The 23752-nt window shown below is 44.1% G+C and overlaps 1 protein-coding gene across 6 annotated transcripts in view; it reads left to right on the forward strand.

The window, feature by feature from the left end:
* The window catches only part of LOC105465041 (spectrin beta, non-erythrocytic 1), a 213751-nt gene that overhangs the window by 181625 nt on the left and 8374 nt on the right, over nucleotides 1–23752 (forward strand). For 5 of the 6 annotated variants that reach the window (XM_011713237.3, XM_011713234.3, XM_071076693.1 and 2 more), the window contains 14 exons: nucleotides 4561–4707; nucleotides 5878–6141; nucleotides 6784–7008; nucleotides 7486–7575; nucleotides 7752–8033; nucleotides 8693–8823; nucleotides 10481–10685; nucleotides 11109–11483; nucleotides 15733–15977; nucleotides 17165–17303; nucleotides 18019–18103; nucleotides 19962–20158; nucleotides 21568–21680; nucleotides 22351–22414. In XM_011713237.3, the coding sequence (XP_011711539.1) occupies nucleotides 4561–4707; nucleotides 5878–6141; nucleotides 6784–7008; nucleotides 7486–7575; nucleotides 7752–8033; nucleotides 8693–8823; nucleotides 10481–10685; nucleotides 11109–11483; nucleotides 15733–15977; nucleotides 17165–17303; nucleotides 18019–18103; nucleotides 19962–20158; nucleotides 21568–21680; nucleotides 22351–22414 (2562 nt within the window). Of the gene's footprint in view, nucleotides 1–4560; nucleotides 4708–5877; nucleotides 6142–6783; nucleotides 7009–7485; nucleotides 7576–7751; nucleotides 8034–8692; nucleotides 8824–10480; nucleotides 10686–11108; nucleotides 11484–15732; nucleotides 15978–17164; nucleotides 17304–18018; nucleotides 18104–19961; nucleotides 20159–21567; nucleotides 21681–22350; nucleotides 22706–23752 lie in introns of those variants that run through there. The other variant, XM_011713236.3, reaches the window with a different exon arrangement.

The following is a 23752-nucleotide window of genomic DNA, read 5'->3' on the forward strand; positions in this document are numbered from 1 at the left end:
TCTGTCCATCTTTCAGGCTCTTCCCATGTGTATCTAACATGCAAAGAGCAGTAATGCTGATTCCAAGCACCAAGTTTTCACATGTGGTATTAATCTGATGATCATTGTACTATTTCATGCTCTTCTGATACATTCACAAACTTTGAAATCTAAAGTTGGCCAGAAAAAAGTAGTTTCTCTGCATGCTAGTTGGAGAATAGCATCTAGCTGATTTCACATGTGGAGTTTATGAGCATACCATATTTCTCTGTCTGCCGGAGAATAACAGACACTCAGCCCTCTCTGGTTTATTAAAATAAAAATCCTCAGGCAAAAATGGGGTGAGGAATATCCACACAAAACTGCAGGAACCTTGATGGGGCTAAGAGTATGGGGGTAGAATCAGGTCATATGCTGAGAATACAACTCCTATCATCACAGACACCCTGCATGCAAACATGTGACTGTGCATTAAAAGAAATACGGCTCCAATGACAGCTGCGTTAGATCACGTATAACAGAAGCAAACCTTTGCGTCCGTTAAACTGCTGTCTTACTGTGAATCTTGCAATATGCTCTTGCAGCAAAACCTTAAGAAGGAAAGCCCCTAAACTATGAAGCTTAGGGTCTGTCAGCTTTAAGCACCACATTGATGAATCTAGGTCTCTGGGGGATTTGCCTGGAGCCAGACAGGCTGAAGACAGGAGTGCCTCTTCTAAGTGACACGCAAGCATTAGTAACCCATTTGAATAAGATACTCACTTACAGAGGCATTCGTGTTCCAAGACAGGGCATAGAAGAGAGTAATGGGATCTAAAGCTAGCTATATGGAGTTGGCCTAGTGTGCTGTAGTAATACCAGTTGCCATTTTTCACCATAGGGAGTAAAAGGGATGAAGAGGTGTTTGCAGCTTGGACTGTGCCTTCCACAGATTGGTAGTCCCTGTTCCACGTTGAGGAACCATCAGTGACTCCCTGTAACCTCAGCCCGTATTCCTGGAGATGGGGAGGTCAATGGGATCCCACACTCCTGCTTTTAAAGGGCAAGTTAATAAGATGAAATTCATTTACCTAACCATGGTAAAGCTAAGGTTAAATCTGAGAAAAAGAAGGCCGGGGTGCGAGCACATGAGTGGCCAGGGAACCCTTGGGAGAAACTCATTTGTATTGGAAATTTCCAGTCTCTTATTTTCCACTGACATATGTAGATTTCACAAGTAGACATATATGGGAAAATAAATACATAAAGTTTTAGTTCTTCCCGATGGAATCACAGGAAATGGTCAGTCTTAATAGGTCTTTAGATCTTTGTTTCCACTTGCTCTAAATTAGCATCCCTGGTTATGAGGAGTTCTTTCCTCCACACACACCTTGGCTGAGTTCCAGTGATTGTGAGGCATGCCCAGGGGCTCTGTCTTCTGTGACTTCTCCTCAAAGGACAGAGGAAAGTTTAGGTGGGGCTTTTTATGTCCAGGAGATGATTTGCATATCTCCATGTGATTGCTCTGCCAACTCATCTTGGTTTATCCTGTCTTCCCTTGTTCTGCCTGTCTGTCCTTGAGCCACATTAGAAGTTAGTACAGCCATAGTGCGTGTGGGAGGTGTCGTGTATCCCACACCAGCATGTATAGTCTCTGCATGGTTGGTGGAATTTAGGTCAAGCTTGGGGGCTCTAAAACTCTTGGTATAGTACTATAATCAAAAGGGTGATACAGTCATTGGCTATAAATTTTCCCATCATTCAGCCTTATTAAAATATACCCCTTTTAAGCCAGAATCTTTTGAGAATGGTGTTTGTGTGTGGACCAGCCCTACATTTGATAATCTACCTGTCATTCTGGTAGATATTTACAGAGCACTCAGAGGTCAAATTTATTATTATTACAGGATGTTGGTATTGTTCAAGATATGGGGAATCCAGGGGTTTGTCTCTTTTTTCGGCTTCCTTCCTTGTTGGGTGCCTTGGCTAGAGAAGGTGTGGGTTGTAAGATCCACCCCTGTTGCCACCCGCATAAACATCGCCTAGATGAGGACAACTATTATAGCAGCAATACAGTATGCTGGCATATACAGTATGCTGGAATGAGCAGGGACCCTCCTATTCCCAGTTACAGTGGGAAGATAGAGACCATCATCATCTTTGTAGTGTTTTTGTTTTGTTTTGAGACAGGGTCTCTCTCTGTTGCTCAGGCGGGAGTGCAGTGGTGGGATCTCGGCTCACTACAGCCCCCACCTCCCGGGTTCAAGCGAGTCTCCTACCTCAGCCTTCCGAATAGCTGGGATTCCAGGCACGTGCCACCACACCCAGCTAGTTTTTGTATTTTTAGTAGAGATGAGGGTTCACCCTCTTGGCCAGGCTGGTCTTGAACTCCTGGCCTCAAGTGATCCACCCTCCTTGGCCTCCTGAAGTGCTGGGATTACAGGCGTGAGCCACCGCACCTGGCCTGTAGTGTTATTTTAATGTGATGTCCTGAAAAATGAATGAATGATTTTAAAGGTGTTCCTTTTTTTGTTGTATTTCCTCACGCTATACCACCTATTTTCTGGAACTGATTTTTATTTTTCCAGGAAGGCAGGCAGTATGTCTACATGTGTCTGGTACAGGGATGTGAGTTAATCCTTTGCTGTTAGCTTAATTCAATGATCAAAGTATTTTTTCCTTATCTTTTTCCAATCTGCACAGTGTTCTTTTCTGCAGAGAATGAGTAAATTCTTAAATGACCTTTGTAAATGCCCACAAATAATAACTGTAGCTCTGGCTCCAGAATGCTGATGAACTAGCAAGTTCCATAGATCCATTTCATTGTGCTGTATCGCATGATGCTTTATCTGTAGGATGATGTGTTCAGCAAAGAGCAGATTTGTTTATAAGCCTCTGATTTTTATGTAGCGCTCCCTCTCTCTCTTTTTAATCCCTCTTCGGTAGGTGGTTATGAATAGTGAAAATATGTGAATGTCCTTGGCACTTGGAATCGATAAACGCCTTCTATTTTGTGTGTATGTACAGAACACAGGGAAACATTTTGTCATTCAGTTTCCCTTTAACCTCTTTTCCCCTAAGATTGAATGGCCATAGTCTTTCAGATTTAGCTGCCCAGAAAACTGGAACATAGATAATTATTTCAAAGTAGGAAGTGCAGTGCCTTTATTGTGTAATACATCCATTGTCTTTGATGACAAAGGGCTTTATGAGATTTGCTAGTTTTTCCCTCAACCAAGAGTGACATCAAAAATCTCACTACCTTTTGCTTTTAACCCCCTCCCACCCTCTGGCCCCTGTGCCATTCCCTGCGTGGTGAGTAGCCAGAGAAAGGTAAGGACAGTACCCAAGAGTTCACCCACTTTCAGAGTCGGGGGCTCCTGTGACCCACATCACTATCCTTGACATCATTTCCAAAAAACAAATCTCTGGGGGGGCCTTTCCTGGCAGCAGCCCACAGCGGGAGTGGAAGGGCCTTGGAAATGTTAATTCTGTAAGTACTTCTACTGGTTTTATGTGCCACTTCTAGATCTTTGTTGATAGATCCATGAAGGATTTAAGGTGCCAATTTGCTGTGACAATAACTGGTATAAAAGTGGGCTTCTCACGGTCACTCAGGAGAAGAGATATGGTCCCTTCAGTTGGTTGCTTCTAATTCCAGGCTGGCTCTGCATTCTTTTGTGTATCTTCAGCTTGGGCAAAAAAAAGCTCTTCCTAGGTTAGCACAGCAAATGGGGTGGGAATCAGAACTCTGGCATGGCCCTTACAGGCAGGCAGTAATGAGCCAGGGCCGATTCCGGATGGAAGCCAGGAAAAGTGGGTCTGGGCCTGGCGTTTGGCTGACCCCAGTAAGACAGCTCCTTTCTCAGGTCTGTCAGCGGCCGGCAGCCTTTGTGTGGCTCTCCAGAGTTCAGATCCAAGCGGACATGTTGGGTCTCAAAATCAAGTCCTGTGAAGTGTTCTTGGTGTGAATGAAAGGTTTTTAGAGAACTTGAGGCTATAGAAAAAGAGGTGAAAGTGACTCAAACTTGAAGGAAACATTGAAAGGGCATCATTGTTGCCTTAGCCCTACAGTGAGCAAGTTATTTATGCCTTTTGGCATTCCCTTCGATGCACCCGCAAAAAGGAGGAGGTTACAAATAAGCAGTTTTTGTTTTGTTTTTTTAAATAAAAAAGAACTAAAAGAGTTAGAAGGATTGCCAAATGGGGTAAAAGTCAATCATGATTAACATGGTATAGCTGACACAGGTATTTGGAAGAGAAAAAGGGTCGTGTCTTGGACTGGTCAGGGCAGAATTTTAAACACGGGCCTTTTGTGGGGAAAGCCAGTTTTGAGTGCCAAACAGTTTGAAAGCTGGCTTATAGAGCTTTTGTACTTCTGGAATGAATGTTAGATATAGTTTGGAGCAGAGCTCAGGTACAAGCTCCATCTAATGGACACCTGTCATGACAGGTCGGAGTTGTGAAGTTAAATATTTGGCTGTCTGTCACCATGGAAATGTGTGTAGTATGCATAATATGACATAAACACAACCCATTGCAGGCGGAAAAAAGGCTGATGTCTAGGATCACAATCGCTGAATCCTTCTGATCTTTCCCTAGCTGTCTCTCTGGATCAATGAGAAGATGCTCACGGCCCAGGACATGTCTTACGATGAAGCCAGAAATCTGCACAGTAAATGGTTGAAGCATCAAGCATTTATGGCAGAACTTGCATCCAACAAAGAATGGCTTGACAAAATCGAGAAGGTGAGTTAAAACATTTGATGTGGCCATGGTGAGAAAACAAACAGGGTAGTAATAACCTCCCTTTTATTTAGCACATTTTCCAAAACATCTGAGTCTTATCTGTACATTTACATAAGTTACACAGCCAGTAATAGCAGCTCTTTTTGCACTTACGGGTTCCTGAATTCAACCCATCAAAAGGGAAAAAAACAGAAACCCAACCAGATAGTAGAAAATGCTTGATTTATCTTAGAACGAATATTAGGCATTTAGTTTCTATCATGCCTCTCATCTGCTGTTGCTGATGGACTGTGAGCTCTCATGCAGGGATTCCACTATCTTGATCATATTATTTGTGTTGCACTGTGACAGATTGCACATAATTTTAAATATATACATATTTTTTTAAATTCCTTTTTCCTGTGAGACTACTGTATACCAGGCACTATAATAATTATTATAACGTGTAATTCTGGCACAGAGATTCCGTGCAGCATAACTGAAGATGAACGTGGAGTTCCTCACCCCTCCCTTCTCTCCTTTTAGACTTTTTAAATTGTTTCAGATTCTTCATGGTTAAAATAATGTGTTGGCGGGGCATGGTGGCTCACGCCTGTAATCCCAGCACTTTGAGAGGCCAAGGCAGGTGAATTACTTGAGGCCAGGAGTTTGAGACCAGCTTGGCCAACATGGGGAAACCCCATCTCTATGAAACGTACAAAAATAGCCAGGCCTGGTGGTGTGCGCCTGTAATCCCAGCTATTGGGGAGGCTGAGGCATGAGCCCAGGAGGCAGAGGTTGCAGTGAGCTAAGATCACGCCACTGTACTTCAGCCTAGGTGACAGAACAAGACCCTGTCTCAAAATAATAACAATAGTAATAATGTGTTTTATATCATCTTTGGTCATGGAGTAGAGGGGATGAAGTCAGGTTATTAGCATTCATTATTCCATTGCCTCAGTTGAAACTGTTTCAGCATTTAGCATTTATTGCTTCATTCCCATGAAACCCATGTAATGTATGCAAGCTAGGCCATTGTTGATTTTATTGAGCAGTAACTTCATGTGGAAATACTGTGTGTGTTGAATGAGTGGGTAAATCACAGATCAAATGTCCTAGGTTTGTTTTTCACAGTGACATTTTTTCTGTAGCAAACTGTTTATTTACAACCATGCTGGTTTTGTTTTCCAGGAAGGAATGCAGCTCATTTCAGAAAAGCCTGAGACGGAACCTGTGGTGAAAGAGAAACTCACTGGTTTACATGAAATGTGGGAAGTCCTTGAATCTACTACCCAGACCAAGGCCCAGCGGCTCTTTGATGCAAACAAGGCCGAACTTTTCACCCAGAGCTGTGCAGATCTAGACAAATGGCTGCACGGCCTGGAGAGTCAGATTCAGTCTGATGACTACGGCAAAGACCTGACCAGCGTCAATATCCTGCTGAAAAAGCAACAGGCAAGTGGACAAGCCATCATGGACTTGGGTTTGTTTCTGTTTTACAGCCGTAGTCCTTACAGTCTTTTCTCACTCACTGCATTCTCAGGAGTCCACCTTCCATGGGAAGGCATTTGTAACCCAGAAAAGTACTTGCTCTAACAGCATCATACAACATTTCCAGAATAGAAAGCTACCTGTCCAGCCTAGAAAGACACAGTATTAGGAGTATTGGGTGTCGGCTGTCTGTGTATGGGATTGATAATTTTCTTAGTTAATAGGTGTTATCGCTATTTAACAGTTAAATAAATACTCATCTCACTCAATTCTGCATTTTACATTAAAGAAATATTCACATACTTTGTTGTTTAACATCTTGATTTGTGACAGTTATCTGAGTTGTTCAAGGCACTTTATAGATAATAAAAGTAACTGTTTATATTATATCACTGTAGAGGGCTTTAAGGGCAAATGAATTTACCTCAAATTTACTTGAAAACAGTTCCATTGATGTTGAAAAAGCTAATCAGTGGCAAAATCTTCCAGTGGCTCCCATTGCTGGCTTTGCAGTGTGGCCAAGTCCCTGGCCCAGCAGTTCTGCTTAGAGCCAGTCACTGCAAAAGTAGTCTCTGCTGAGCGCTGAGGCTGCTTCTTTGCCTTCAGATGCTGGAGAATCAGATGGAAGTGCGGAAGAAGGAGATCGAAGAGCTCCAAAGCCAAGCCCAGGCCCTGAGTCAGGAAGGGAAGAGCACCGACGAGGTGGACAGCAAGCGCCTCACCGTGCAGACCAAGTTCATGGAGTTGCTGGAGCCCTTGAACGAGAGGAAGCATAACCTGCTGGCCTCCAAAGAGATCCATCAGTTCAACAGGGATGTGGAGGACGAGATCGTGAGTCAACCCCGGCTGCACACATGGCTTTTCCACAAGCCCCCTTGCCTGTCCTAAAGCCCATGTTCTCACTTCTCAGTCAACCTCACCTTGGGCCACGTTGGCAAGTTGAGCTGTCAGAGTCCACGCTCTGGATGGTCTAAAGTTTCTTTCCCTTTTCACACTAAGTGCAACTCCATTGTGCCTCTCATGTTATCTAGGGATACTCTAGGATTTTAACGGCCCTAAAACAGACTTTTTAAAAGTAATGAGGACTCACAGTGAGTCTGATCTTGAGGATGAGGTAAAGTTGGAAATACTCTCCCTACCCCTGTCTCGGAGAACAAGGGCATGCTTCCCCAGACAGCCCTCCCGAGGGGGCTGAGCACTCTCTGAAGCTCACCCTTGCTGTCCCTCACTGCCCCTCACCGCTCTTGTTTCTGTTGTGTATTTGTTCCTCTGAGTGGATCTGACCACTTATTTACACTTTTTTCCCAGTTGTGGGTTGGAGAGAGGATGCCTTTGGCAACTTCCACGGATCATGGCCACAACCTCCAGACTGTGCAGCTGTTAATAAAGAAAAATCAGGTAAGCCTTTCTGCTCGGGCTATCTCTGTCTGATAAATAATTGCTCTAAATTATGAGACTGAGAATGGCAGAGAGTTTTGAAGCCTTGCGATTTCTTTTTGGCCCTAACAGCTTGACATAAGCACCAGACGGTTGCCATTTAGCAAGCCTTTGTGTGTGTTGTCTACTCCCTCCAGACCCTCCAGAAAGAAATCCAGGGACACCAGCCTCGCATTGATGACATCTTTGAGAGGAGCCAAAACATCGTCACCGACAGCAGCAGCCTCAACGCTGAGGCCATCAGACAGAGGCTTGCCGACCTGAAGCAGCTGTGGGGTCTCCTCATTGAGGAGACGGAGAAACGCCACAGGCGACTGGAGGAGGCACACCGGGCCCAGCAGTACTACTTTGACGCTGCCGAGGCCGAAGCCTGGATGAGCGAGCAGGAGCTGTACATGATGTCAGAGGAGAAGGCCAAGGTGAGAGGAGGCGGGAAGCATCCCTGCCCCAGGTGAACCTTGGATTTAAACCCTGAGCTTGCTTTCTGCTGGCGGCTCTGTCTTCATAAAAACTTCCCTTGTAGCCTTTTGAGTGTTAAGGGGACACCATGTGCATGAAGGTGTCTGAAGTCCAGCTGCTGGTTTCCCTTTGCTGCAGCATTTTCTTACCTGAACCCTAGTGTGCCATTAAGACCAGGTTCATCCCTTCATCTTTGAAATATGCCAGAGTCCTTCCTGCTATCTATTTATAGGTTCCCTAAACTTTACAAAATACAGGATGGCTTGGAGACAATTTGAAAGTATTGCAAGGTTCCCGGAATGCTGTCATTTACATAACTGATGGACCTTGAGGAATTCCAGAGAACCAGGCACACTTGGTCTGCCCAAGCTTTTCTCTGAGAGGGGCCCTGCTCATTCTGTGTCCTCCTTGTGTTTTTCTTCTGCACAGGCTTCTGTGGTCCAGTCCATATGAAAGCTCTTGGAACACTTCTGTGTTCCACTGTCCATACCGTACCTCTGGAGTTTCTCTTTCTACTGATCCTTCCTCCTACCCTGCTGAGCAGCTGGTCTGTCGCTCCTTAAGGTGGTGTAGGGCCGGAGGGGACAGCTGTGGTTGTGACGTTTTACTGTCTTTGCAGGATGAGCAGAGTGCTGTCTCCATGTTGAAGAAGCACCAAATCTTAGAACAAGCTGTGGAGGACTATGCAGAGACTGTGCATCAGCTCTCCAAGACCAGCCGGGCCCTGGTGGCCGACAGCCATCCTGAAAGGTGAGTGCTGCTTCATGAGGTTGAGACTCGGCTGTCGATTCCTCTCAGTGAGGGTCTCTTGCTAACCCCCACCAAAAGAAAATGGCAGCATTCATCATGAATTGCTGGTAAGGCAAATCTTTGAGAAGCATTTTTAAAACAGTCCCATCATTTAAAACATCCTATCATGATTAGGATGGGTGAACTGTTACACTAGGAAATTGCTCTTGTGGGTTAAATATCTCCTTCTAGCCAAGGGTCTCCTGAAAGAGTATTGGTGTCATGAGTCAAAAGTACAGGTTGACTAGGCTGGGCAGTCAACGTACAGTGGCTTAGACTTGTAATCCCAGCACTTTAGCAAGCCAAGGTGGGAGGATTGCTTGAGCCCGGGGGCCAAAGACCAATCTCAGCAATGTGGCGAAACCTCATCTCTACAAAACATACGAAAAACAGCTGGGTATGGTGGCACACATCTGTACTAAGCTACTCAGGAGGCTGAGATTGGGAGGATGGTTTGAGTCCAGGAGTTTGAGGCCACAGTGAACCATGATCACACTGCTGCGCTCCAGCCTGGGTGACAGAGTGAGACCTTGTCTCAAAAAAATAAAAATGATCAGAAGTACAGGTTGACTTGCATGGTGGATACAGATAGTCATAGCACTTACCCTTGGGTTGAAAAAGTCATCCAGTTTAGGGAAGTAATTACTAGTTTTAAGAGGAGCATTAGACAAGAATGCATGGACCTATAAAATGAAGGGGCTCCCAGGAAGAACAAAATGAAAACACCTCCTAACTCTTAGATATCAAGTGATTAGAACACCCTCGAGAAAAAAAAAAAAGAAGTGAGGGTGTAGTACTCATCCACTCTATACCAGGCCCCTGTATTAACTTCCAGAGCAGTCATTTTAGGCTTTTTGTGTAAATACCTTTTATGATTTGGAAAGGAATTGGCCTTGTGCATTTAACCAGGGCAGGTTAGGGGAGATGAGGTCAGTGGCTCTGTTGGTGTAGGAGGTTCTTAAGATGTTCATGATCAGGATTCATCACTCTGGGGGGAATTTGGAGGGAGGGGGATTCAGTCTCCTGACTGAGCACCTGGGACTCATGAGATGGAGCAGCTGGTCCAGCCCTCCTAACAAGGATGGGCACTCAGCCCAGGGAAGGTAGAGGGCCGTGCGTGCCACACTGGCTGTGTCATTTGTCCCTCTGGTAGCACAGTACCAGAGAATGCAAGACTGCTCTGGATTTTACATTAACTTAGTTTTCCTTTTGCCACCTTCCTGACTGGGAAGATTTTTGCATTAACTTTTAACGTCAAAGGAAATCCTGATTTGCAGAGCCAGAGGTGCAGAGAGAATTTCCTCCTCTCCCTGCTAAATTTGCCTACCCCCACTATTCACTGCAGCAGAGTGAGGCACTACCCATCCCTAGTGTAATAGTAGGGGTAGGCGAATTTAGCTTACACATTGGCTCTTTTGTTTACATATTGGCTTTTCGTGACTTCAAATTGTGGCCAATTTCAGAGTTTTATTTTTCATGCTAAGTAGGTTAACCAGAGTTTCCTTTGAGAAATATGATGTAATATGTTCTCCCATTATCTCCACCTCTTTTGTTTTTCCCCTGAAGAAAATTGACATTTAAGATTCTTTTTCTCCCCATTGCTTCCTTTCTTTTTCAGTGAGCGCATTAGCATGCGGCAATCCAAAGTGGATAAACTGTACGCTGGTCTGAAAGACCTTGCTGAAGAGAGAAGAGGCAAGCTGGATGAGAGACACAGATTATTCCAGCTCAACCGGGAGGTGGACGACCTGGAGCAGTGGATCGCTGAGAGGGAGGTGGTCGCAGGGTCCCATGAACTGGGACAGGACTATGAGCATGTCACGGCAAGTACTTGAGGCAGTGCATGAGTTGGCTGTGCAGTGAGCGATGGTGTGGAAGGCCATTTGCATTCCTTATCTGTGAGCAGATGAAATGCCCTGGACTCCAATCAGAGGTCTTGGGGTTTAGTTTTAAGGTGGTGTTTCTTTTTTAAGCAGGTGACTTGCATTTAGGTTGGCTAACCTCTCTGTGCACCCCTTCCGCCAGTAGTAAAAGGAGGTGGAGGTAGTGCCTCACTCTGCTGCAGTGAGCAAGAAGGAAACCCAGTTGCTAAGACGTTCTCAAGCTAAGATCTGTTGTTCTTAAGTCTTGAGTATTATTGGTTACATCTTGCTTAGAGGCAATTTCTTTCCAAAGGGTATTCATGTGATCAAGAAATACAGAGTTCACAGTGCTCTCACTGATTTCCTTACCCATCCCTGTTTCAGATGTTACAAGAACGATTCCGGGAATTTGCCCGAGACACCGGGAACATTGGACAGGAACGTGTGGACACGGTCAATCACATGGCAGATGAGCTCATCAACTCTGGACATTCAGATGCCGCCACCATTGCTGAATGGAAGGACGGCCTCAATGAAGCCTGGGCCGACCTCCTGGAGCTCATTGACACAAGAACACAGATTCTTGCCGCTTCCTATGAACTGCACAAGTTTTACCACGATGCCAAGGAGATCTTTGGGCGTATACAGGACAAACACAAGAAACTCCCTGAGGAGCTTGGGAGAGATCAGAACACAGTGGAGACCTTACAGAGAATGCACACTACATTTGAGCATGACATCCAGGCTCTGGGCACACAGGTGGGTAGGGCAGCCACCCAGGGGTGCTGGGGAGGCTTTTTCTCCATAGAACGTCTTTGGGCATTTGTAAGTATCTCCCTGTTCCTTGGCTCCTCAAAATAATTGCCCCAATTAAGCACATACATGTACCCACTTTGTAATAGTGCTCCATTTGGGAAAACGTATCAGTCCCTAAAGGTCTGCGTTTGCCACATTTGCGAACATTAGATGAGTGCCCCCATGATTAAAATAAATACAGCAGATGCATACACAAACGTCTGCAAGTTATAGGCCTCAGCAAGTGTTTTTACTATGTTAGCATATCCATCCAGAACAATTTCCAAAATAATACCTTACTATTTTTCATCAATCAGGTTCTAAGTTACATGTCTAGAAAAAGAAAGAACAGGATTCTGCGTGCCTCATCCCCAGTATAAAATGACTGGAACTAAGACTTTGTTTAAAAGATGTTTGACAAAGTAGTAACAATATAACAGAATCTAGTGTAATCACTCTCTAGTTTTCTTTCTGATCTCTGCATAGTTTCTTGTTTGGTCTTCTGCCTTTTAATTGAAAAACAAATGTAGTTTTTTTTCTTCTAAGTTTCATGGCCCTAGAGAAGAAGCCAATTTTATTTAAGATGTTATCCCTGATTATGTCAGGGGTTCTTGTTGTTAAGAGTATATTGGCCGGGCGCGGTGGCTCAAGCCTGTAATCCCAGCACTTTGGGAGGCCGAGACGGGCGGATCACGAGGTCAGGAGATCAAGACCATCCTGGCTAACACGGTGAAACCCCTCTCTACTAAAAAATACAAAAAAGTAGCCGGGTGAGGTGGCGGGCGCCTGTAGTCCCAGCTACTCAGGAGGCTGAGGCAGGAGAATGGCGTAAACCTGGGAGGCGGAGCTTGCAGTGAGCTGAGATCCGGCCACTGCACCCCAGCCTGGGCGGCAGAGCAAGACTCCGTCTCAAAAAAAAAAAAAAAAAAGGAGTATATTGAGTATCTAAATTATCTCAGCTTTTTCTGTTGAAAGCCAAATAGTAAGTATTTTCAGCTTTATGAGATACACACACTCTGTTGCAGCTCTGCCCTCTGTTATTGTAGCATAAAGCAGCCATAGACGGTGAGAAGATGAATGAACGTAGCTATGTTCCAATAAATCTTCATTTACAGAAACAAGCCACCCAGATATGGCCTTGGGCTGACCCAGTCTAGTGCCTCAGCCTCTAGATAGCTTTGGTATACTTTGGGATTTGTTCTGTGAAGGGACCACCTTGATTGTTGTTCTCTCTCACTTCCCCTTAATTCTTAATTCCTGTCACTATGACTGCAAGTTTAATTTACCTCTTTAAGCTTTGGTTCCCTAGTAGTTGAAGGATTGAGGTGCAAAACATACGATATAGTGAGATCTCTAGAAATGTTTTCTAATTATTATTATATAACAAAAGTTTAGGGAAACATGAGATACCTAGAGATAGAATTTAAAAACACCTTAGCAACGTAGGTCTTTCCTCTGCACCTCTAAAATCATTTACTTTTAGAACTGCAAGACACTTGAGAGACAGTGGAGTTGCTCTCTCATTTTTTCATTAAATGCCTTCGCCTCATTAGACTTAGAGATGAGGAAGCCCAAGAAGGGTCTCGGAACATCCAGGGTAGGAATCTAGTCCCTCGAGTCTGATAGTCTGCACCTCGCCATACCCACTGGGCTGTGATGTTTATAGCAGTGAAAAGGATGTGTGTCCTACTGCAGGTGTTGACCTGATCTGGGTTTCTTTTCACAGAATAACAGCAGAAGGGAAGGCTCTTGGTGCAAGCTCCCAGGAGCATGTGGTGCTTCCTCTTTGGTTGTTTCCTTTTGTGCCAGCTTCTCCTGCCACTGTCTCCATTCTGCACGGGAGCTGTGGGAGTGACACATAGCACTGATGGAGGTCTTGAGTGGTTATGCAAAGCAATAGTTCATATTTGTGGAAATTTTCACTTTTGCTGCCCTCTTTTACCTTACATTTTATTGTCAGCAAATTGAAAACAGCCAGAGACACGGAAACAGGTGTTTTGAAAAATGTGGTTCATCGTGTAGGAAAATTAGCTTTTCAAGTAATTTCCTGGGAATTTGTTCATTGTAATTTGAGTTAAAACTGAGCCATAATCAAAGAATATTTCCAAAAATCCTTTAGGATATGGAAATCAAATCACACTGGAAACCAGAGCCTGTTGGTTCTTTTTTGCATCTTTTGCAGAAACTGCTTTTTTTTTTTTTTTTTTAAACCTATTATCACCTAAAGTGCTTCTGTGCAATCGAGGGTCAGTAATTCACCTCCCCACAAGCCCTAGTGCTGCCCATCCCTACCCTCTTTTACCCCACTTAGCATTTCTCCATGTACTACTGTCATAGACATCTAAAAGTTCTCATCATCCAGGACAGTTGTCTACAGACTTCTTTGATCACGCAGCTTTATCAGTACATGATGATTGGGTGTCCATTTCCCTATATATGTATGTCTTTAATGAGGCATTGTACACAAGTATGGCACTACTAGTGTTACATACTTTATATAAGACATTTAAGAGGAGAAAATTTAACTATAAAATTAGCCGCACTTACTAGCTTCAGTTTTAAAGACATACTGCTCCCCCAAAAAAGGTAAGAGTATATTCTTATTTTTGTTTTTACAGAGGAAAAATATTATGCACGTTGTCTATACTGTTTATTCCAGTTAGTTGTCATCTTGGAGTGCTTTTTGTGTGACTACATAGAAGCCCTTCCTCATTCTTTTTCATGACTGAGCAGGAGTCTCCTGCTGGATGCACCATCATTAATTTAACCAGTCATTCACTGATGGTCACTTTATTTTCAGTCTTTTGCTTTTACATATACTGCTGCAGTAAATAATCTATGCATATTTCATTTCCTAAATATACAAGAATATATATGTAGGATCAGTTCCCCAAAGTAGGATCATAAAATCAGAAGGTACCGCATTTATCATTTTCATGGGTACTGCCCATTTACCTTCTGTAGAAACTGTAGTCGGAGGCCGGGCGCGGTGGCTCAAGCCTGTAATCCCAGCACTTTGGGAGGCCGAGGCGGGTGGATCACAAGGTCAGGAGATCGAGACTATCCTGGCTAACATGGTGAAACCCCATCTCTACTAAAAATACAAAAAACTAGCCGGGCGTGGTGGCGGGCGCCTGTAGTCTCAGCTACTTGGGAGGCTGAGGCGGGAGAATGGCGTGAACCCGGGAGGCGGAGCTTGCAGTGAGCCGAGATCACGCCACTGCACTCCAGCCTGGGAGACACAGCGAGACTCCGTCTCAAAAAAAAAAAAAAAAAAAAAAGAAACTGTAGTCGGTTACACTCCTGTCTACAGAGAATGAGTTCACTGACAAATATGTCATCGCACTTGGATTTTTGCCAACTAATAGATGACACATTACAGTATCTCCATGAAGCATCTCTTCATGTTTAAGACCCATTTGCATTTCCTGCTCTCTGAATGTTTTCTTCATGCCAGTTTCTGTGTTGGTTTGTTGGTTTTTTCTTTTTTTTTCTTTTCTTTTTTTTTTTTTTTGTTTGATGACTGTCATAGCTGAAAAAAATAACTCAACCAAAATATGTAGATGTAAGTAGGAGTGCATCATTGGCTCCATTTACCACATCACAATTCTTAATGCGTATTTTTAGATTTGCAAGGTTTTTGTTGAAATGTGGCTATTTCAGGCTTCACCTTCTTTAACATTAATTAGTTATTTTAACCACATAGGATGCCACGTTTTTATACTTTTTGAGTGTAAATGTCCCATGGTGAGAACTCTTACAGGCGATACATACATTGTATTCACATAGCAATGGGAAGTCGTTTTCAAAATGTGCTCTTCATGGCAGTTTCCCATTCATCATAAAAACTTTTATCTTTACCATGAGATAGCAGATTAGGTATTTATTTCTTGGACTATATCTGAATATGTCCCACTCAGATATCCCAGGCTGCCTCCAGGGGACGTTCCCTGACTAAACTCTCCTGCCTGTCTTCCTGTAGCATTTCATTTGTTTTATCATTCATAAAGAACTTAATAATGTAGTTGAACAGATTTATATAAAACTTGGGTTTTTGTGAGTTGGATCTCCCCAGTGAAATTGAGGGCTCCTTAAGGGGCATGGGCCATGTTTTGACTCTGTGCTCCCTTTAGTGTGTGAGCAGAATGGAAGAGGGTGATGGTGGGAAGGCCACCATGGACTGACCTGGCTTATCCCTCACATGGCTTCACAGGTGAGGCAGCTGCAGGAGGATGCAGCCCGCCTCCAGGCGGCCTATGCGGGTGACAAGGCTGACGACATCCAGAAGCGCGAGAACGAGGTCCTGGAAGCCTGGAAGTCCCTGTTGGACGCCTGCGAGAGCCGCAGGGTGCGGCTGGTGGACACGGGGGACAAGTTCCGCTTCTTCAGCATGGTGCGTGACCTCATGCTCTGGATGGAGGATGTCATCCGGCAGATCGAGGCCCAGGAGAAGCCAAGGTAATGCTTTCAGCCCAAAGGAAATTGGACTCATTGGCCCTTGGTTAAAACGTAGGAATCTTCCAGAGAGAAGCAGGAGCCTTGAGAGCAGTTCTTGCCTGAGTGAGAGCTTCAAGGCCAGAGAGGGGGTGGGGAGGTGCTTGGAGTGCAGCACCACTGCTTTGGTTACCTCGTGCACAGCATCACCAGGGAATGGGGGTGCCTGGGGTTACCAAAGCCTCTCCCATTCTCCCTACTCCTGGCTCCCATGTCCCACAGTCACTCAGGCCCTCTTGCCCACATCTGTGCTTGAAGTAGGACCTTGTGCTTCAAGTAGCCACATACCTTGAGCATGACTAACTGCCCTGTCTTTGCAATGAGATGACTTTTCTGAGTTATTTTTCTGTGCCTGTTTTTTGGATTAAAAACCACTCTATCCCTTTCCATGCACTTTACTAAAGGTGTCACCCTGAACATCTGCTTTAATATGGTGTCCTTGGGTTATTATTTAATATTTGTCCTATATTTGGCTTCGTTTCATGCAAATTAGTGAAGAGAAGTTAACAGTGGAACACAGAGGTACATATTTAACCTCCAGTTCACCCCTCTGCCAACTCCAGCCCCCACAGTAATTGAGAAACTATGCCACAATAAAAGGGATTTTTTATGATATATATTTTTGAAGCAGTTGTATTTCCTTGATCAGAATCAGTAGGTTTTGATCCATGCTGGTCACTGCTTTCTAGGCTAGTTCCCATCCTGTGTATCTTTTTGTGTCTCAATAAGGAGACCGTATTAGCTGCTCTTTGATATGCATATCCTGAATCTTTGACAGCTAACTCATCAAGGTGCAATTGGGGCACCTGTTACTGCTTCTCTGCTTTCTAGAAAAGAGTCTTTCTGACTTGCATTTCAAAGGAAAAGTATGAACAGAAAACCATTGCTTTTTCTGGCACCCACCTGGCAAACATTTTGAATTATTCAGGCAGACACACAAAAACAAAAGCAGCCATATTCTGAAGTTTGGTTGCCTGGCTGGTCCTGAACTGTGCTGTCACTGTGCTTTGGCTCCAGTGGCCCAACCTAAGCTCAGTGAGTGATTCAGACCTGAAAGACCATCAGTTTCTTTCAAATTAATTGTGTGTTTTAAAACCTACAGATTTTTTGAAAAGTTTTATGTAACGGAAGCATCGTTTGTGTAATTTTAGGGATGTATCATCTGTTGAACTCTTAATGAATAATCATCAAGGCATCAAAGCTGAAATTGATGCACGTAATGACAGTTTCACAACCTGCATTGAACTTGGGAAATCCCTGTTGGCAAGAAAACACTATGCATCTGAGGAGGTAGGGTGCTACTTTGCTTTGGAGCTGCAGGATAAATGCAGCTGGTGTCAAGATGTAAAATGACTTTGTTTTATATGTGTGTGTGTGTGTCAGAGATAATGTGTTTACATTCATATACACACACGTATGTTTTAAAACTCCTTTCCTGTGCATCTAGAATAATACAATTATGCAAGACTCCAGGCCCACGCTGGCAAATCTGTGGCACAGAAGACAATTTTTGAGGGCTGCAAAATGGACTCCCCTTCCTCCCCAGTCAGTACTCTTTTAGATGATGCCAATGTCCATTGACTATGCCCTAGATCAGTTTGCTGTTGAGTGCATGGTTGGTGATTCTGGTTAGGACAGTGGTAATAAAGAGGTCAATTATTAGTTGTGTGAGTGGCCCCCTGAATGGGAATGGGCGTCCTCTCCAAGAGGTCAGGGCTTTGTCCCTCTTGCTGTCCCTTTCCTGAACGTGTTTGCTGCAGGGAACCTCCTCACAACAAAACAGCTTTGGCAGGGCTTCCCCACCTTCCTCCTGCTGCTTCTGGAAGGAGCAGTGCTATGCTTTTCTTTCCTCTCCCAGTCCTCAGACAGACTGAGCAGTCCTTAGATATCTCCCAGCTTAATAGTGGTCTTTGCAGAAAATGTATTTTTCTAGTATAAAATGATCCCATCAAGAGGATGTGGTGCAGTCCATTAAGATGTCCCGGGGATTATCTTTTTCATACAGATCAAGGAAAAATTACTGCAGTTGACGGAAAAGAGGAAAGAAATGATCGACAAGTGGGAAGACCGATGGGAATGGTTAAGACTGAGTAAGGACGTACTTTGTTTATCTTTCTGCTCTTTTGGGTATCCGTGGAAAGCATGCACGTTTATTTTCCTGCTTTAATTCATTAATGTTATCACTTAAAGATTGTTTGAGTTTTAGATGCCTTTTTAGTGCCCTGTTTCACCATATCATGGTAAATATTATTTTTAAGAATCTTCCTATGGCATAGTCATTTTTCACCCCTTGATTGATCTCAGTGTCATAGGTGGGAATTGGATGTTCTTTAGGGATGACAATTTGGCACCTCCCTGGGAGAATACAGATAGAGGCCCTCTCCCCCATTTTTCTTCAAGAATTCTTGCTTCAGAGTCAAGGTGGAAAGTCGGTCTCATTAAGTCATATTTGGTGCTCTTAGTGGAATGTTGATAACATAATAAAATAAAAACCAACGTCTATTAAAATTTTGCTGTGAACGAGGCATTGTTCTAAGTGGTTTTTAAATGTATTTCTGTATTTATTCCCCAAAGTAACCCTGTGAATTAGATTCTATTTTTAATTCTCATTTTATAAGGGAATATGTGAGCTAATACAGGGCTTGTAATGTACAGTATTAGGAATAGCATTTCATAATTGGTATGAGCACTAACAGCCCAACTCAAGCATTGCTTACCATGCTTTGCCATTCTGTGTTGGAGTTCTGGGCTCTGTCATGATGTTCTGACTCCATCTATGCGTGTTATGGGTGTTTACTAGAAACCAAATGCAAGGGCCTTTTCTGAAAGGTGTGACAGCACATTCTGTTGGGCCCAGAGCCCTCAGAAATCCCACTTTTTGACCATTCTTTGCAGGAGGATTTGGTCTGTATGTTTTGAGAATTGTGGGGCAGTTTCATTCAGCTCAGCAAAACCCACATTACACACTGAACCAGGCACCAGCTTGTATACCAGGGACACAGTGATGACATGCACAGTACCTGCCTTGAAAAGCCAACAAGTCCCTAGTGCAGAGGTGGCATCTTCTTCATGTAGTCATGTTGGGGGCTACCAAGGTGCTGAAAGCAGATAGCTAGCCAGCTCCTTGGGACGCCAACACTTCCCACAGTCCATTTTTTACCTCAGTGACCCCAGGCTTTGCTGCATGAAATGCAGTGAAAATCAGTGTTAACTATAGCACAAAGTCCGGTTCTAACGTACCTTCTCATAACTATGGTGGAACTAGTGTTCCCTCACAGGTGGAGGAACGGAATGAAACAGAGCGAAAGCCTTGGTCTCCACCATCTGTAGTGTTCCCATATCCTTCCCTCCCTCTAAACCCCCAAAATAAAACACTACTGCCCAAAAGAGGGCAAGTTAAGAATGCCTGCCCATCTGGCTAGGTGTAGATTGTGAATTCATGCAGGTCTCTGAAGGCTTAGCTCATGAAGTGGGGCCGAGTGAACAGAGCGTTCACTGTAGACCTGCGCCGGGCGGCATGATAGCTGCTGTACCACGTGTGGCTCTTGAGAACTTGAAATGTCTCAATTTGAGATGTGCAGTGAATGTGTGCCATTAAATGCACATCAGATTTAGATTTAGAAGGAAAAAAGATTGTAACAGATCTCAATAGTTTTTTTCATATTGATTACATGTTATAATGATAATTTTATACATATTATGTGAAATACACTATCAAAGTTAATTTCACCTATTTATTTTTACTCTTTTTAATGTGGCTACTGGAAAAGTGAAAGTTGCATGTGTGGCTCACATTACATTTACATTGGACAGGGCTAATTTAGAGTAGATGATAGACTGGTTATGCAGGTAGCCATCACCAGAGGGCAGCAGTGCCAAGAGATAAGGCCATATGACTGCCCCATCACTTCCTGGTCAACATGTACTAACTCATGGTACCCTGTGCAGTTCTGGAGGTCCATCAGTTCTCAAGAGACGCTAGTGTGGCCGAGGCCTGGCTGCTTGGCCAGGAGCCGTACCTGTCCAGCCGAGAGATAGGCCAGAGTGTGGACGAGGTGGAGAAGCTCATCAAGCGCCACGAGGCATTTGAAAAGTCTGCAGCAACCTGGGATGAGAGGTTCTCTGCCCTGGAAAGGCTGACTACAGTAAGTGGCCACTGGGCCCTTTGCCTGTTGGTGCCATGGCAACTTTTTCTTCCTGCTTGCCTTTTAGACCAGGGAATTCACACGGTTGATCATTTTTGTTTTTTGTTTTTTGTTTTTTCAAGTAGTGAAGATCTTCTTAAAATGGGTGGTTCCTGGCCGGGCGCGGTGGCTCACGCCTGTAATCCCAGCACTTTGGGAGGCCGAGGCAGGCGGATCACAAGGTCAGGAGATTGAGACCACGGTGAAACCCCGTCTCTACTAAAAATACAAAAAATTAGCCGGGCGCGGTTGTGGGCGCCTGTAGTCCCAGCTACTCGGGAGGCTGAGGCAGGAGAATGGCGTGAACCCGGGAGGCGGAGCTTGCAGTGAGCCGAGATCGCGCCACTGCACTCCAGCCTGGGCGACAGAGCGAGACTCCGTCTCAAAAAAAAAAAAAAAAAAATGGGTGGTTCCTGTGGAGCAGGACCTAGGGAGAGGGTCAGGACTGTTACCTCCTCAGTCACATCCTGGGCACCTGCATTTATGATCCCTTATAATAGCTTCCTGCCTGGGGATTGATTGGTGGTGGTGGTGTTTTTCTCCAAATCTTTCATTCTCCCCTATCTCAAAAAAGCTTTGTTCTCGAGGTGGCATGGCCTCAAAATTTTCTTCAGTTTCAGAATTAGAATTCCCATCAAATAGAAGCTTACTCCTATTCTGTTGTTAAGTCCCCATTCCTGATCCTCTCTTCCGTCAACATAAAGGCCTTAGAATAGGATTTGTGCACTGGTGTTTCCTCTTCCAAGACTTTTGCTTTCCTGTAGAAAGCTGATCCTTTGCAGTGTACAAAATGGTGTTTCTGATTTCCAGTTCTGGGCATTTAAAATGTACCTGCATACATTTGTGTTAAAACAGAGTACTTCTGGTGCATCCATATGACTCATGAAATGGCTTTGTTTCAGTTAGACTATTCTGTGGCTTTTTAATGTGTTGTTTGGGTTTTGGCTGAACGCAGATCCCCACCACAGCACAAGCGGCTTCCTTGAGAATTATTGCAGCTCTGTCCCTGGTGTTTGTCTGAGCTCTCCTGGGGAGTCCAGCATGAACCCTCAGGCTCAGGTACTTTCCTCCTCAGCAGAGTTGAGAGTTGCATAGTTAATTTAGAAATTAAACCCAAGCTCCCAGGGGTCCTACAAACAGCTCACAGGAATTTTGCCAGCCCATGGAATAGACCATTTCCTGTAGTTTTAGGTTGTAGCTGCAGTTCCTGTGAACCTAATTCCATTTGGCTCACAATGTTAGAGCATCTTCTTGTCCAGTGTGGTCCAGTTTAGCAAACTAGACAGGAGGACTTCCTGGGTTCCTAGAACCTTTTTCTGCAAAGAGGCAGAGTTTGGGACTCTACCAAACATCACTCTGTTTTCTCTTAGTTGGAGTTACTGGAAGTGCGCAGACAGCAAGAGGAAGAGGAGAGGAAGAGGCGGCCGCCTTCTCCCGAGCCGAGCACGAAGGTTTCAGAGGAAGCTGAGTCCCAGCAGCAGTGGTGAGTCCCAGCAGCTCCAGAGGCTGGGCCCTTAGTCTCGGTGGCCAATGAGGTTTATGGGGCATCTTTCTGAAGCCTTGCATTTCTAGGCCTAACCACGTGCCCTGCCTACTCATTGCTTCCATAGACTGTTTAAAGTCTGTATAGTTACCCGAAATAATCTTGGAGGACACTGATCTGTCCACAGTCACATAGGTATGTAGGTGGCAGAAGTAGAATGTAGACAGTGCCCTTTCTCATCCTGTGTGCACACAAACAGTATGCTCAGAACTTCCATATGATTAAATGCATGGAGCGAACTGCCCAGATTTTAGGCCAGTGATTTTGTGGTGATGCTTTTTTTGAAAGTTCTAAGTAACTTCACACAGAGGGCAGCAATTATTCTCTATTTCCAAAGGGCTGATTATTTTGCTATGGTAAGAGCTCCATGGCAACCTCTAATGCTGCCTTTATTTGGTGGGGCGGGGCATAGGGCATTCCTGTAGTCATATTTTCTATCTAGAGTCTATTTAAAACACTTGGAAGTTTCAGATTTAAAAAGAATTACATTATGTGAAAGGGTTGCTTGTAATAAAATTGAGTGATGATGTTCTCCCACCCTCTCTTACTATTTCCTCTTTCTCCTCTTCTTCCTTTCCCTTCCTCCTCTTTTCCTGCCCTTCCCTAACAGGGATACTGCAAAAGGAGAACAAGTTTCCCAAAACGGTTTGCCGGCTGAACAGGGATCTCCACGGGTTAGTTACCGCTCTCAAACCTACCAAAACTACAAAAACTTTAATAGCAGACGGACAGCCAGTGACCAGCCATGGTCTGGACTGTGAAGTTCACTACCATTTGTCAAGAATCAGCCTTTCCAAATCCTCTGGGTTTTGACCTTTTGGCTTCCACTTCACCCAAAATGTTAAAATTTTTACTTAATTCATAGCCTTCCTTGGTTTCATATTTGTTTGCATTTAATTCATGTTTGAGTCTCTTAACTGATGGATGCCCAGCTGCCTTAAAGCACCATACTTATTTTTTGTTTATTTATTGTGAGCTTTTTACTTTATTAAGATTTTACAGCGAAACCCTTACATGAGTAATTGAAATGAAATTAAATGAGATTACAGCATAATGAAGAAGAAAACTAGAATCTAACAGGTATGACACATTCAGTTATTCTAACAGGACACAGTACTGTGCTATATGTAGCCCCCTTTCCAGATGTTATTAACCTGTAGTAGTTTACTATTAACTAGGAAGACTGGTGTATGAGGAGGGAGACATTCTATAATAAGATTAAAACCTAAAGTCAGCTGTGTAACATTCCATGAAAGATGCATTCATTCATTGAAGATGACAAAAAGGGAGTTGGATATATTCTGGAAGCTGTTTTAATTGTAGGCACACAATCTCAAACGTTTTGAGACCCTTGGGTCATTTATTACTTTTTACAAACCAGTTCCTCTCTAACTTTTTTTCTGCCAATTCCTGAATTGAAAACTGTAGGCTTCCTTGCACAGATGTTGCAGCCAGCCTCAGGAGTAAAGTGCCCACTGACTGCTGCCGCCACCTCTGTCTCGCTCCCTGTCAGTGCTGCGGCACTTGGGACACAGCAGGTGACAGCGGTTCTCAGCATGTTTTAGAAGCCTGCCTCACAGACTTCCGTGCCTCTCCATTCAGCCGATGACTTCAGGGTGTCAAACTGTTTTAATTTTTCAAACAAATGGAACAGAAGCCATTGTGGTTCATCCTGATTACTTGAACGTTGCACTTGGTGGACCGTGCCTGGGAGCGCTCGCATGCCCCCTGGCTTCAGAAGTCATGTCAGTGTCTCTGTAGACAAACTCCACTCTACATCTTGGATTAGTCTTCTGATTCATTGTTCATTTCCTCAAGACTTTTTGTGGAATTATCTGATAAAGGAAGCTTTTCGGATGGTATCTGTCAGGACACCAGCATGAATTGAAAATGTTTTCACAAAAATCCTTTTCCTTAGAAATAAAAGCTGGTGACAGAGATGGTTTCCTAGTACTGATAAAAAGAAAACCAAATCCATATTATACATCAGAGCCTTGTGAGACATTCACTTT

This window comes from Macaca nemestrina, chromosome 13, assembly GCF_043159975.1.
Source record: "Macaca nemestrina isolate mMacNem1 chromosome 13, mMacNem.hap1, whole genome shotgun sequence".
NCBI classification, from domain to species: Eukaryota; Metazoa; Chordata; class Mammalia; order Primates; family Cercopithecidae; genus Macaca; species Macaca nemestrina.